The 13,242-nt window shown below is 37.4% G+C and overlaps 1 protein-coding gene across 2 annotated transcripts in view; it reads right to left on the reverse strand.

The window, feature by feature from the left end:
• Sec24CD (COPII coat complex component secretory 24CD) overlaps positions 1 to 13,242 on the reverse strand; it is a 334,964-nt gene that overhangs the window by 179,993 nt on the left and 141,729 nt on the right. For both annotated transcript variants that reach the window (XM_090380568.1, XM_090380567.1), the window contains exon 8: positions 7,098 to 7,213. In XM_090380568.1, coding sequence (XP_090236694.1) covers positions 7,098 to 7,213 — 116 coding nt within the window. The remainder of the gene's footprint in view (positions 1 to 7,097; positions 7,214 to 13,242) is intronic.

Genomic DNA, 13,242 nt, shown 5'->3' on the forward strand with positions numbered 1-13,242 from the left:
ATGGCACCTTACTGATGAATTTTTGTATATTTCTTTGTACAGTTATAAAAGTCAAAATTTGACTGTATAATGCAATCATATGACCAAATTTAAAATATTGTGTCCAAGTGTGACAAGACATGAGCTCAACAAGCTGGGAAACACTACCCAGAGCCCATACACTTCCAGAAACTGAACACTAGAGGGGTAAGAGATGAGACATGCTATTAGAGCCTGTTTTGGGACAACTATAGACAATCTGTCAGCAGATTGTCTCTTGTGACAATTCCTTGACAAAAGTGGTAATTAAGTTGTTAAATAAATGTTACCAAGCAGCAGATGAAATTGAAACTTTCAAAGTATAAAATAGTTATTTTGATCCTTATCAAAATTATTAGAAGAGGACAAGAAAATGTGTTCTTGTATAAATGTGCCCCTCTTGTGTTTTCATTGCTAAAGACAATACAAGAAAATACAATAAAAGATGAAACTGTTTAAAAATACACTCAAAAACCTTAGTGTATTTTATCTTACCATGTTGCAGTGTGCACAAATAACATTTTATTCAGTTACAGCATGGTGATATCTTGAAAAAAATAACTACCACTTGTCAAAAATCCTCTGCACTTATTTTTTATAGCCACATACAAACTTAATAAAATAATATATTAAGTAACAGATTGGTTTTATGAGTAGCAGCTGAGAGTAATGGCTGTTGTTGTTTGTTAGATTTATTGGTGCATCAGCAACTTAGGCTATAATGCACTAATTACTGTCTGATATTTCCATCGTTTTTCTTACAGGAGATAGCAGTTCAGATAAGGTGATATTTATTAATAAATTTTAGAAAAAGAAAAATGTCATCTATGTTCTCTCGATCTCCTAGGACACACTGCAGTGTTAAATGATTGTAATTATAAAAATTAGAGGAAAAAGCTGTTTTCCGTTCTTTTTGATATTGCGGGCATTCTACGATGATATGCTTTACTGTTAGTGGGCATAAACAATTACTGCATTGTGGAGGGTCACTGTTTGTTAGTAGATAGCTATGAGTGAAGAAAGTATGACCAATGCGTAATCTGGCTAAAATAGTTTCTTCCTTTCTGTTTCGTCTCAGACTGGATTGCCACAGTTTAGGTTCTCTCTTGATTTCAAAAAGTTTATTATTTTTCTGATCTTTCCACAAGCGTGTTCACACTTCTTTATATGTCTGTTTGATAAAGGACTTATGATCACTATAAGGAGTCCTGAAATTTGATGGTATCTCATTTGTAACAATTTTAGCAGCTAAATCTGCCTGCTCGTTTCCTACGATTCCAACGTGTCCAGGGATCCAGCAAAATATTACGAGCTGTCCACGTCCATGAAGTGCTAATAACTGTGCTAAAATTTTCTGTATCAGAGGATGACTAGGGAAGGATTTACACTGTAGAGCATTAACAGCACTCAACGAGTCCGTATAAATGATAGCGTACGAGGCTTCTTTTATATTCTCTAGGGCTAGTAGAATACCATATAACTCTGAGGTATAAGTACTGCATTCTGGTGGGAGCTGTCTGGAGATGGTGGCATTTGGTAGTACTACAGCTGTGCCAACTTTATTACCAGTTTTGGATCCATCTGTGTATAGCTGAATGAAGCTGCTAAACTCGGTAGAGTGAGCCATATGTATTTGTCTAATGTTGATATCAGAGAAGTTATTCTTTCCCCATTGCTGAAAATGTCTATCGATATGTACTGGAGCCATGGAAGCGTTTCCATGCTAGTATCCTGGAGGGTGTTAGAAAACTTCAGGCCCCAGCTTGTGATCAAAGCTTCAAGCCTAATGCCAGATGGTTTGTTGTAACACCGTTTAGTTTGATAGATTTCTCTCCATTTTGGCATGAAGAGGTATTGCCACATGGGATGATGTGGGAGACTGCTGATTTTGGCTGCATAATTTAGTAGTAGAGTTTCCCACCTAAGGTGTAACAGTGGTTCATAGGCTTCGGTATACAGGCTTAAGATTGGTGATGTGCGAAAAGCCCCCAGTGCAACTCTTAATGCACTGTGATGTACAGGGTCAAGCCATTTCAATACACTTGGCCTGGCTGAGTCATATGAAGGAGACCCATAGTCTAACCGGGATCTGATCAGTGAGCGGTATAGATGTAATAGCACGTAACAATCTGCACCCCATGACATAGAAGAATACTCTGAGAAGATTTAGTTTTCTAAGACAACTTGTACGAATATGTTTTATATGTTCCAGGAAGTTTAATTTTTTATCAAATGTTACACCAAGAAATCTTATACTAGGTTGGAAAGTAATACAATGAGAATCCAACTGAAGGTCTGGATCCGGATGTAAAGAACGTTTGCGACAGAAATGCACAGCAGTCGTTTTTGGTTTAGAAAGCCGATATCCATTATTTTTGGCCCAAGAGACTATTTTGTTAATGGTGCCTTGTAGTTGTCTTTCAATAAGTCTCATATTTTGAGAATGACATGACATGGCAAGATCGTCAGCGTACAAGTATGCGTCCACTGTGTTAGGTATGCACTTGGTAATAGAATCAATCCTAATGGCAAAGAGTGTGGCGCTCAACACTGATCCTTGGGGAACTCCCTCTTCTTGTACATATGCTCGAGATAATGAAGAGTGGAATCGGACTTGAAAGGATCTATTGCCTAGAAAGTTCTTAATAAATTTTGGGAGATGACCCCGAAGTCCAAATTTATGCAAGTCCTGAAGAATCCCATATCGCCAAGTTGTATCGAAGGCCTTTTCGATGTCAACACATACCATAACTAGGTGTTCATTTCTCAAGAACGCATTCCGGATATTTGTTTCGGCCTTGATAATGAGATCAAGCGTACATCTTTTTCTCCGGAAACCACACTGACTTGGGCTTAAAATGTTTTGAGTCTCTAATAACCATGTCAGTCTGGAGTTAATTATTTTTTCCAATGTTTTCCCAGACAACTGGTTAGAGAAATAGGACGGTAATTTTTGGGATCTGTGTGGTCTTTCCCTGGTTTCGGGAAGGCTAGCACATGAGAATGGCACCAGCTAGCGGGGTAATACTCCTCTAAGAAAATTCTGTTATACAATTGTAAGAGTACAGTTAATGATTCCTCACTTAGATGACAGATCATGGTGTAATAAATCCCGTCGGGACCTGGAGCACTGTTTTTCATTCGTGCAAGTGCATTACGCAATTCATTCATGGTCAGAGGCAGATTATAAGAATGAAGGATGACAGTATTAAAATTTAGTTTGTATTTTTCTGTCTGAGATTTTAGCAATTGAAATGCAGGTTCATATGTGGCAACGGCTGAAAGCGTTTCAAACGTAGTACCTAAGGCATTGGCAATTTCTGTAGGTTCAGAGATTTCTTTCCCTTTTACAAGTAGGATAGAAGTTGTCTGCGAGTATTTACCATTAATTCTTTTGATTTTTTTCCATATTGTAGAAGTATCCGTGGATCTGTTTATGGTGGAAGCATAATGCGCCCATGCTTCTTTTTTACTCTCCCGTCTTATATGACGAGCTTTAGCTCTGACTCTCTTAAACTGTAGGAGGTTAGCTGTGGTTGGATGTTTTCGAAAAATATTCCAATATTTGTTCCTTTCTTTTTTAGCACTGTTGCATGCTTCGTTCCACCACATTTTTGGATGAAGCCGGATTTTGGATGATGATTTTGGTATAGCAGTCTCGGATGCTTTCATTATTGTATCTGTAATGTAGCTTACTGCAGAGTCAATTGTGTGGGTTGCTATGAAGACAGTATCTAAGTGAGCTATTTCTTGGTATTTAATCCAGTTAGCCTTAGCAAATTTCCAGGTTGTCCTAATGTTACTCTGAGGAGTAGAACTTATACAGAAAGTACAGATGGTAGGAAAGTGATCGCTCCCGCGAGGGTTATTAGTAACGGTCCAGTCTATGAGAGGAAATATCACTGGAGAGCATATTGAAAGATCAATAGCAGAAGTTGAGCCAGATGATAAATGCACGTATGTGTGAGCACCTGTGTTTAAAATTGTCAGGTTATGTTTATCTAAAATTTTTTCAATTATCTGTCCTCTGGAGTCAAGATGTTGAGAACCCCATAGCGGGTGATGGCCATTCCAGTCACCCATAATACAAAAGGGAGCAGGTATTTGCATTACTAAATTATCTAAATCAGCAAAGGTGTATGTATGATTTGGTGATAGATACAATGAAACTAATGTTATTGTGATTCCAAAGGTGACACGGACAGCAATAGCCTCTAAAGATGTTTGCTTTTTTTTTTTTTTTTTTTTTTTTGGTTTGGTAGTTGTTGGCGCATCGGCTTCTGTGGCCATAGTGCACCTCCCAAGGTTTTTGCAGTACTTTGATCCAAGCCCGAGGCGGGAATCGAACCTGCGACCTTTGGGTTGCCATCTAAAGATGTTTGCAGGGGGATAGGTCTAGAGGGTACCAAAGAGTTCACTATGAGTGCTACTCCTCCATGAGCTAAATTAGATGAGTTTCTATCTTTTCTATACATATTGTAATGCTTAATTGTCATAGATATTGCATTTGTGAGATTTGTTTCTTGAATGCATACTGCAACAGGCTTGTATTCAGATAAAAGATCGTAAAAGTCGTCAAAGTTAGCACGGAGCCCACAACAATTCCATTGAATAACTGTATCCATTGTTTGGTTTTAGCTAGTGTCTGCTAACTTCAGTGAGGTAGTTTGCTTACACCTGTCTATTTTTCCTTTATCCTTCTTTGAGAAGACTGGTCTGCTTGTGTCAATGTCACCTTCTGGATGAATTTCAAGAAAAGTGTCATCTTCATCCGCTTTTTCATCAGTGTCCATGGTATCAGATCTGAATGTGTGCATATCAGTTCTTTCAGCGCTCTTAGTTTGTACTTTCGGTTGCTGATTGGGATTCTTATCTGGAGGTATTGTTACCGGAGTATTTACTTCTTGGGTTGCATATTTGGAGGGAGATTGTTCTTTTAATGAAGTAAGTAATGATTTCGCCCAACCAGATATAGAGATATTTGGAGGGACGGAGCAGTCAGTCTGAGTTGATATTGTGCGTAGCTGTTGAGTAACTGAGGCGTATGTAGATGATTTAGTAGGGATTGCAAAGTGTTTCTTTGCCTCTTGATATGACACTGTTTTCTATTTTATATTTCTGAATGTTCTTCTCTCTTTTCCATTGGATACAGTCCTTAGAGAAGGCAGAATGATTTCCCTGGCAGTTAGGACAGTTTTGGGTTTCATTATTACAGTCTGTATGTGTGTGTTCTTTTGAACCACAAGAAGCACAAGTGACTATACCACTGCACACAGTTTGCGAATGACCGAATTTTTGGCACTTAAAGCACTGAACTGGGTTGGGAATGTACGGTCGAACATGGCATCTGAGATATCCAGCTTTTATAGTTGTGGGGAGATTTGGTGACTTAAATGTCAATATGACTGTTCGTGTAGGGACAGGCTCTCCATCTTTTTTGATGACAATTCTTTTTGCCTGGACTACATTTTGGTTGCTTAATTCGGAGACAAGTTCATCCTCTGATACATTTAGAAGATCCCATTCAGATATTACCCCTTTAGAGGAGTTCGAGGTGGCATGTGGGGTAACCTTTGTGGGAATTCCACCAGAGGTAGATATTTTCAAGAGTCTTTCAGCATGTCTGTGTTCACTCATCTCCACTAATAGGTCTCCAGATCTTAGTCGCCGAACCATTTTTGGAGGCCCAGCCACATCTGAGACATTTCTGAATCAAAAATGGGGAGAGCTTACTCAATGGTTGGTCTGTGGAGGAATGCAATATTAAAAAGAGAGGAGCAGAAAAATCTGTCCCTTCTTTTTTTTTGTCTCTTAGCATGGGATTTATTCAAATTATCATGGTCGTCATGTCTACTTGAATCTGGATCAAGAGATCCATAGTAGGACTGTTTTGTGTTGTCCATAGTTGCTCCTTTCAGTCCCGGGAGAGTGGATTTCTCCTCCCAGGCTTCCAGCCTCGCCACGTGGAGGCAGGAGCGGTGCCACCAGTGACCAAGCGATAAGGTTGTTAGTGTTAGTGCGTTAGTAAATTAGTCTTATATACAAGAAGAAAGGTGGCTTTCCTTTCTGTTCAGTAAGCTGACTTCTTTACTTTAGAAGAGCAAAATTATATAACTTTGGAAATTAGAAAATAACGTTCAACTACAATCAATCGCTCTTTTAAGAAAATCGCTTTCAAATCACTGAAGAATCGCTTTAGTCACTCGCTTGGCACTCGGGGCCCAGAATAATGGCATGCACTGACTCTTAGTGAAATGAAATGGTGTTAAATGAAATAAAGAGCTACAGATTAACTATGTTCAGATGATAAAATCAATGCATCTACAAAAGTGTGGCTTCAAGTTCCAAAAATATATTTAGTCATAATCATAGAGCACTTTAGGGCTATATGCCTAAAGTTGCGAAATAGTTAATGATGTTTAAGTTGCACCTGCTCACCACCAATGAGGAGTCAAGCTCCGAAATGATGTTGTCTGGGTGGTGGTATCCACTGAGAATAAGTAACAATAGTATTCTCCATTGGTGAAGTGTTACTTATTTTAGGTAGTGCAATGTTATTATTAGATTTGTTGGTGCATCAGCAACTTAGGCTATAATGGTAGTGCAATATCATGGTAACTCGTTGTGAAGGTATTCACAACACAAGATGTACTTACGATGCCAATTCCTAGTTACTTAGTAGCTGGCTGCATGTAGAAATGATGCACTTGCACTATCTTACATGTTTAGTCATGATATAAACCAGCTGGTCTATTAATTGGTTATTAGTTGAACGAGGGTCATTTTTATCAACTTTTTTTTTTTTTAGCTTTTCCACTATAAACCACTCCATTTACTGAAGGTTGATTTCAGTTTTTTTAAGGTAAATGTTTTTCACAGTTTTTCCATTAAAAATTCAAGAAATATCAACTGAATAGGAGGATCATGTTGACTCTCAAAAGGCACATGCATATGATTTTGCAATTGCCAGCAGGTTACTAAATGTGTACTTCTAAATCAATGCAATACTTTTTCTATAATACATTGTCCATTTTTACTTTGTTGGCCCTTATAGATACATAGTTTCGAATAATACTTACTTTACAATATTCTTTTGTAGCTATAAATTCATATGAACCTAAACAAAGTTCTGGACGTTGATATTTGTCTATTCTTTGGCCCATGTGATCTAAGTGAGTGAAATACTCTGCTGGAACTGAAAAAAAAAAAAAAAATAAATAAATAAATAATAAAATAAATAAAAAAATATATATATATATATGTAAACACAAAAGGAATTATTAAAAACAGTCTTCTTTAAAGCATTTTACAAATGTTTGATGGTGAGGCAAAATATTCTATAAACTAAATAAACTTAAGGTATGCTAGGCAAATAAAATGATATAGAGAAATTTATTCTGCACATTGGTATAATAAATTCTCAAAATAAATTCTTTTATTTTATAAATATTGTTAAAATAATATATTAAGTAATTATTAAAAAAAAACTACTACAATATATTTTTCCCAAGGGGGGAAAAAAATGAGATCTGATATTTTGCTAGCATAAAATTCATTTTTTTTTGGATGTATTTGCAAATGTCTAAAGTTCCCATTGTTTGCACCAAGTCAATCCACATGTGGAACCACTAAATGACATCAGTGTACTAATGTAGAATTTATTTAAAGTTTTAACTACCATCAAGGGCAAATGTGAAGGGTTTTTGTTTTCCAAAAGGTGACTATAGTGGTATTAGACAGTTTTTAAATTCTATACTGTGGGATCAACTGATGTTAAAAATAGTAAATTCTAAATGGGAAGCCTTCAAGAAAGTAATCTTGGAAGCTACTAGGCTTTTCATACCAACTAAGAACTGTTCAAGATTTAGACCTAAATGGATGTCAGATGAACTAATGAGGCTCGTGGCAGAGAAGAAAAATGCATGGGATGCATATAAATTATCAGGTGAGACAAAGCCTAGTGTTAGCTAGGCTTCTGTGTCTTCTTAAACTAGTCTGTAATCGAGTCACAAAGGAGGTTAGGCAAGCGAAGGCTGATTTTGAGGAATCCTTGGTAAAGAATGCAAAGAAAAACAGACTTTACTTACATAAACACTAGAAGGAAGGGGATGAATCAAATTGGTCAGATGAATTAATGAAGCTTGTGGCAAAGTAGAATTCATGGGATGCACAAATTATCAGGTGACAGAAGCCTATGGCAGATATAAGCTAGATTGTAATCAAGTCACAAAGGAGGAGAGGATGCTTCCGTAGCTAGGTGGACAGGAGCAGCAGTGCGTAGCACACGCTTCTTGATTAGACCGGGGTTCGAGCCCGTCACCACCAAATACAGAGGACGCGGAAAGGTTAGGGAATGACCACCACATATTCCTGGAGCAATATGGCCTTAGTTGCTAATGCTCCTAAAAACCAAATAACAAACAAACAACAACAAACAAAGGAGGTTAGGCAAACGAAGGATGACTATGAGAAATCCTTGGAAAAGGATGCAAAGAAAAACAACCAAGACTTCTTTACTTATGTAAACTCTAGATGGAAGGGGTGAATCAGATTGGTCCACCTGATGATGGTGGTTTGACTATTGACAATCCTGCTCAGATAGCTGACAAACTGCATGAGTATTTTGCATCTACATTCACACAAGAGGAATTCTGTAAGGAAGAGAAGGACAGAAGTTTACTAAACTAACAGGGTTGGTTGGTTGGTTGTTGGGTTTTATTGGCGCATTAGCAACTAAGGCTATAATACACCAAAACCAGGTGATATATAAAAAATTTTAACTTTCACTGACCTAATTACTTAGGTCACCATGTCAAGATATAACAAAGGTATAAAATGTAGAAAAGATAAATCAATAAAGAAATAACAATAACATGTAAACTTTAAATACAACTAAAAACCTTTATTGATTTAAAATAGCTAAAAACAGCAGACACATTGTCATTATCAGATAAAATCTGACTGAGTGTATATGGCTCAGTCAGATGATTTAAAGCGGTAAAACGGATATTGCTAAAATCTGGACAGTCAATTAAAATGTGTCTGATTGATAAAATTGTGCCACAGGACTCACACATAGGAGGATCATCAGCCCTCAGCAAAAACTAATGAGTCAAATGACTATGTCCTATGCGGGTCCGGGCAAGAACAACTTCCTCCTTACGATTCCTGCGCAGCCTAGACTGCCATGGTTCAATTACAGGCTTTATACGATATAATTTATTTGTAGTCTGTCTATTCCACGAATCCTGCCATTGGGAGTGTATCTTTTGGTGTATTATTTGCCTGTAGTCTGTATAGGGGACTGACAGACAGCGATTAGTGAAATTATAGTATCCTTATAATACCGTGATAAATCTGACTAAAAATATGAATAGCAAATGCTTAGAAAACGGTACTCACCTTGTATAAATCTGCAATAAAATTTTTGGTAGATGGTGGTTAAATTTAGGTTGAAAGAGGCATTAAACAGAACTAAGGCAGGGAATGGGGTTAAAATATTTTAAACAGATTTTAAAATGAGCGCAAGGAAGTAGAAATGCAGATCTCCAATCCTTGGTTGTCATAAAGAGGTTAAAAGACGTAAAAAAAAAAAGAGAGAGAGAAGACCGGTGGTGCCAATAGTCGTTACGATGGACTTTCGTGAGTAAACCGTCATCAGTTGGCAAATGGAAGAGAAGTGAGCGCATGTTGTATTTAAAGTTAATCTAAACTCCCATGATGCTCTTTTTGACACGTGGGAACTTTAGCCGCGAGAGGTTCCAAGCCAGTGAAAGGTTGAAGGGAAGTTTAGCATTAATAATGTTGAGATCAGAATGGTGTCGGTAATATTCGATGGTGAGGGCTTCATATTGAAGAATTCTGTAGCTCGATCTAATCTAAACTCCCATGATGCTCTTTTTGACACGTGGGAACTTTAGCCGCAAGAGGTTCCAAGCCAGTGAAAGGTTGAAGGGAAGTTTAGCATTAATAATGTTAAGATCAGAATGGTGTCGGTACCATTCGATGGTGAGGGCTTCATATTGAAGAATTCTGTAGCTCGATCTAAGTTTAATAATAGTGATGGCAGAGTCAACAAGGGGGGTGTGGTTGTGGGTTTGAGCATGGGTTGTTAACTCAGTGCAGGATTGACTTGTCTTGAAACTGTTGAAGTGGTAGTATGCGCAGGTATTAGAAGTTGCGGAGGAACCGAATTTGGTGGTTGTGCTGCCGATGTAACAGACGCAGTTCGGTTGGCATTTTATGAGATATATTAAGTTATTGAGATCATTGATGGGATATTTGTGTGTATCTTTGTAAGAATTAAATAGGGAACCTAGTTTATTGTAAGTGGAGAAGGTGAGGGAGATGTCGGTATCTTTGAATGCACGTCGGAATTGTGCTGCGAGTATTTGTCTTGTGACTGTGTCTGGTGGGGTTATTAATACTGTTTTTTTTACGGTGGATATTGTGTGTTGGATGAGTTGAGGGGAATAGCTCCAGGCTATGAATTTATCAGTAAGGTATTGAAGTTCATTGTGTAGATCGTTTTGTGAAGAGGTGAATTTGATAGCGTTGTCGATTTGGTTGTGTAGGATGGCTTTTTTGGTACTAAGAGGATGATGTGAAGTGAAATGTAGATATTTACCGGTGTGCGTATTTTTTCTGAAAATCTTGGTATTTAAATTTGTGTCTGTTGTATAAATAGTGAGGTTAAGAAAATTAATCTGGTTGTCCGTTGCGATTTCGAGGGTAAGGTTTAGCCTGTCATGTATTGTATTGAATTTTAAAAAAACAGATTGTCTATGGTTGTTCTGTTGCCTATTATTAGGATATCATCGGCGTAGCAGATGTATAATTTAATTTCAGAGGGGAAAGGTTGTAAAATTTGGTTTTCAATAGTGGCGAGATAAATTTCAGAAAGGGGGGCAGAAATGCCTAAACCCATTGGTAAACCAAATGTTTGTCGATAAATTTTATTGTTGAATCTAAAATATTTAGTGTCTAGTAAAAGAGTGGTAAGTTCAAGGATGTGGTCAACTGAAAGAGAGGTACGTTTCATTAAAGTGTCATCAGCTGTTAGAAGTACACGTAATGCTTGCAGGGTGAAAGGAATATGCACATTAGTGTATGGGGATATGACGTCAAAAGAAGCTAATACGTCTCCGTCAGATATGGTGGTGTTGCTGATTTTTTGGAATGCTTGGTTGGTATTATTAATTTTGAATGTAGAGAATCGAGTGAGCGGGGATATAATTTTGACAAGAAGGTGGATAAATTAGCAAAAGCTGATTTACTAAAAGAAACGATAGGTCTTAGTGGATGGCCAGGTTTGTGTAACTTGGTTATTCCAAACATGTGGGGCAGAATGTTGTTGCGAATACCTATCTGTTGTAATGTAAAGAGGTCGATTTCTTTGTTCTGTCTGAGTTTTCTGAGAATTGTATCAAGCTTATTTTTAAGTTTTGTAATGTTGTGGTTGCTGTCATTTGTATATGTATCTTGGTCGGCTAAAATTAACTCCATTTTTTCTGTGTAGGTGTTCTTGTCCAGGATAACGATTGTGTCTCCTTTGTCAGCTTTTTGGATGATGATATTTGGGGTTTTGCTTAGTCTTTGTAAATCCGAGAGTTGTTGTTTTTTTATGTTAGGGAGAGATGTGAGTTTAGAATTAATTATCCTATTAGATTGGTGTATAAGTCGCCACTTATCGGGATGTTGATAGAGTTTAGACTGGAGTTCGATTATACAATCTTTTATTGGATAGTGTTGTTCTTTAATGGCAAAATTGAAGCCAAATTCTAGGCCGGAGAGTTCGGAAGGGGTGAAGGATTTTGAGGAGAGGTTAACGGTGGAGATATTTGGGGGGGGGGGGTTAGATGTGAGTGTGTTCCATTTTTTGGTGTGTTTTTGTGCTGTGTGTTGGATGGTGGCATTGATATGTATATTGTTGTGGTTAATATATTCAATCCAGGCGTCCGGTGGCATGTTTCTTTTCAGAAAGAATCGTAATTGGTGTATACAATTTAAAAGTTGGTGTTTTTTGTTAAATCTTTTCTTAAGTTCTTCACGTATGATCGCGCTAGACATGTGGTGTATGATATGTGGGTATTTTTTACAGTTATTTTTGGGAAAAATGCGGGCGAATTTGGGGATGACGTTGTGATATAAGCATTTTTGTAGGAAATGCTATGTGTAATTTGTTGGAGAAATATTTGATAAGCACTTTGGAGAGTTGTATTTTCCTATCAGGCATGTCTAAGGGCATCAGGGATGAGATTAGAAATATATAAAAGATATTAACCGGTGCAGTAACAATAAAATTTATCAACAAACATTTTGTTTACCAATGAGTTTAGGCATTTCTGCCCCCCTTTCTGAAATTTATCTCGCCACTATTGAAAACCAAATTTTACAACCTTTCCCCTCTGAAATTAAATTATACATCCTTTATGCCGATGATATCCTAATAATAGGCAACAGAACAACCATAGACAATCTTTTTTTAAAATTCAATACAATACATGACAGGCTAAACCTTACCCTCGAAATCGCAACGGACAACCAGATTGATTAATTTTCTTAACCTCACTATTTTATACAACAGACACAAATTTAAATACCAAGATTTTCAGAAAAAATATGCACACCGGTAAATATCTACATTTCACTTCACATCATCCCCTTAGTACCAAAAAAGCCATCCTACACAACCAAATTGACAACGCTATCAAATTCACCTCTTCACAAAACGATCTACACAATGAACTTCAATACCTTACTGATAAATTCATAGCCAGGAGCTATCCCCCTTAACTCATCCAACACACAATATCCACCGTAAAAAACAGTATTAATAACCCCACCAGACAGAGTCACAAAACAAATACTCGCATAGTTCTCCCTTACCATAGTGAACTCGCAGCACAATTCCGACGTGCATTCAAAGATACCGACATTTCCCTCACCTTCTCCACTTACAATAAACTAGGTTCCCTATTTAATTCTTACAAAGATACACACAAATATCCCATCAATGATCTCAATAACTTAATATATCTCAAAATGCCAACCGAACTGCGTCTGTTACATCGGCAGCACAACCACCAAATTCGGTTCCTCCGCAACTTCCAATACCCGCGCATACTACCACTTCAACAGTTTCAAGACAAGTCAATCCTGCACTGAGTTAACAACCCATGCTCAAACCCACAACCACACCCCCCTTGCTGACTCTGCCATCAC

Source organism: Mastigoproctus giganteus, chromosome 8 (assembly GCF_048544385.1).
Source record: "Mastigoproctus giganteus isolate SK-2022 chromosome 8, ASM4854438v1, whole genome shotgun sequence".
NCBI lineage: Eukaryota > Metazoa > Arthropoda > Arachnida > Uropygi > Thelyphonidae > Mastigoproctus > Mastigoproctus giganteus.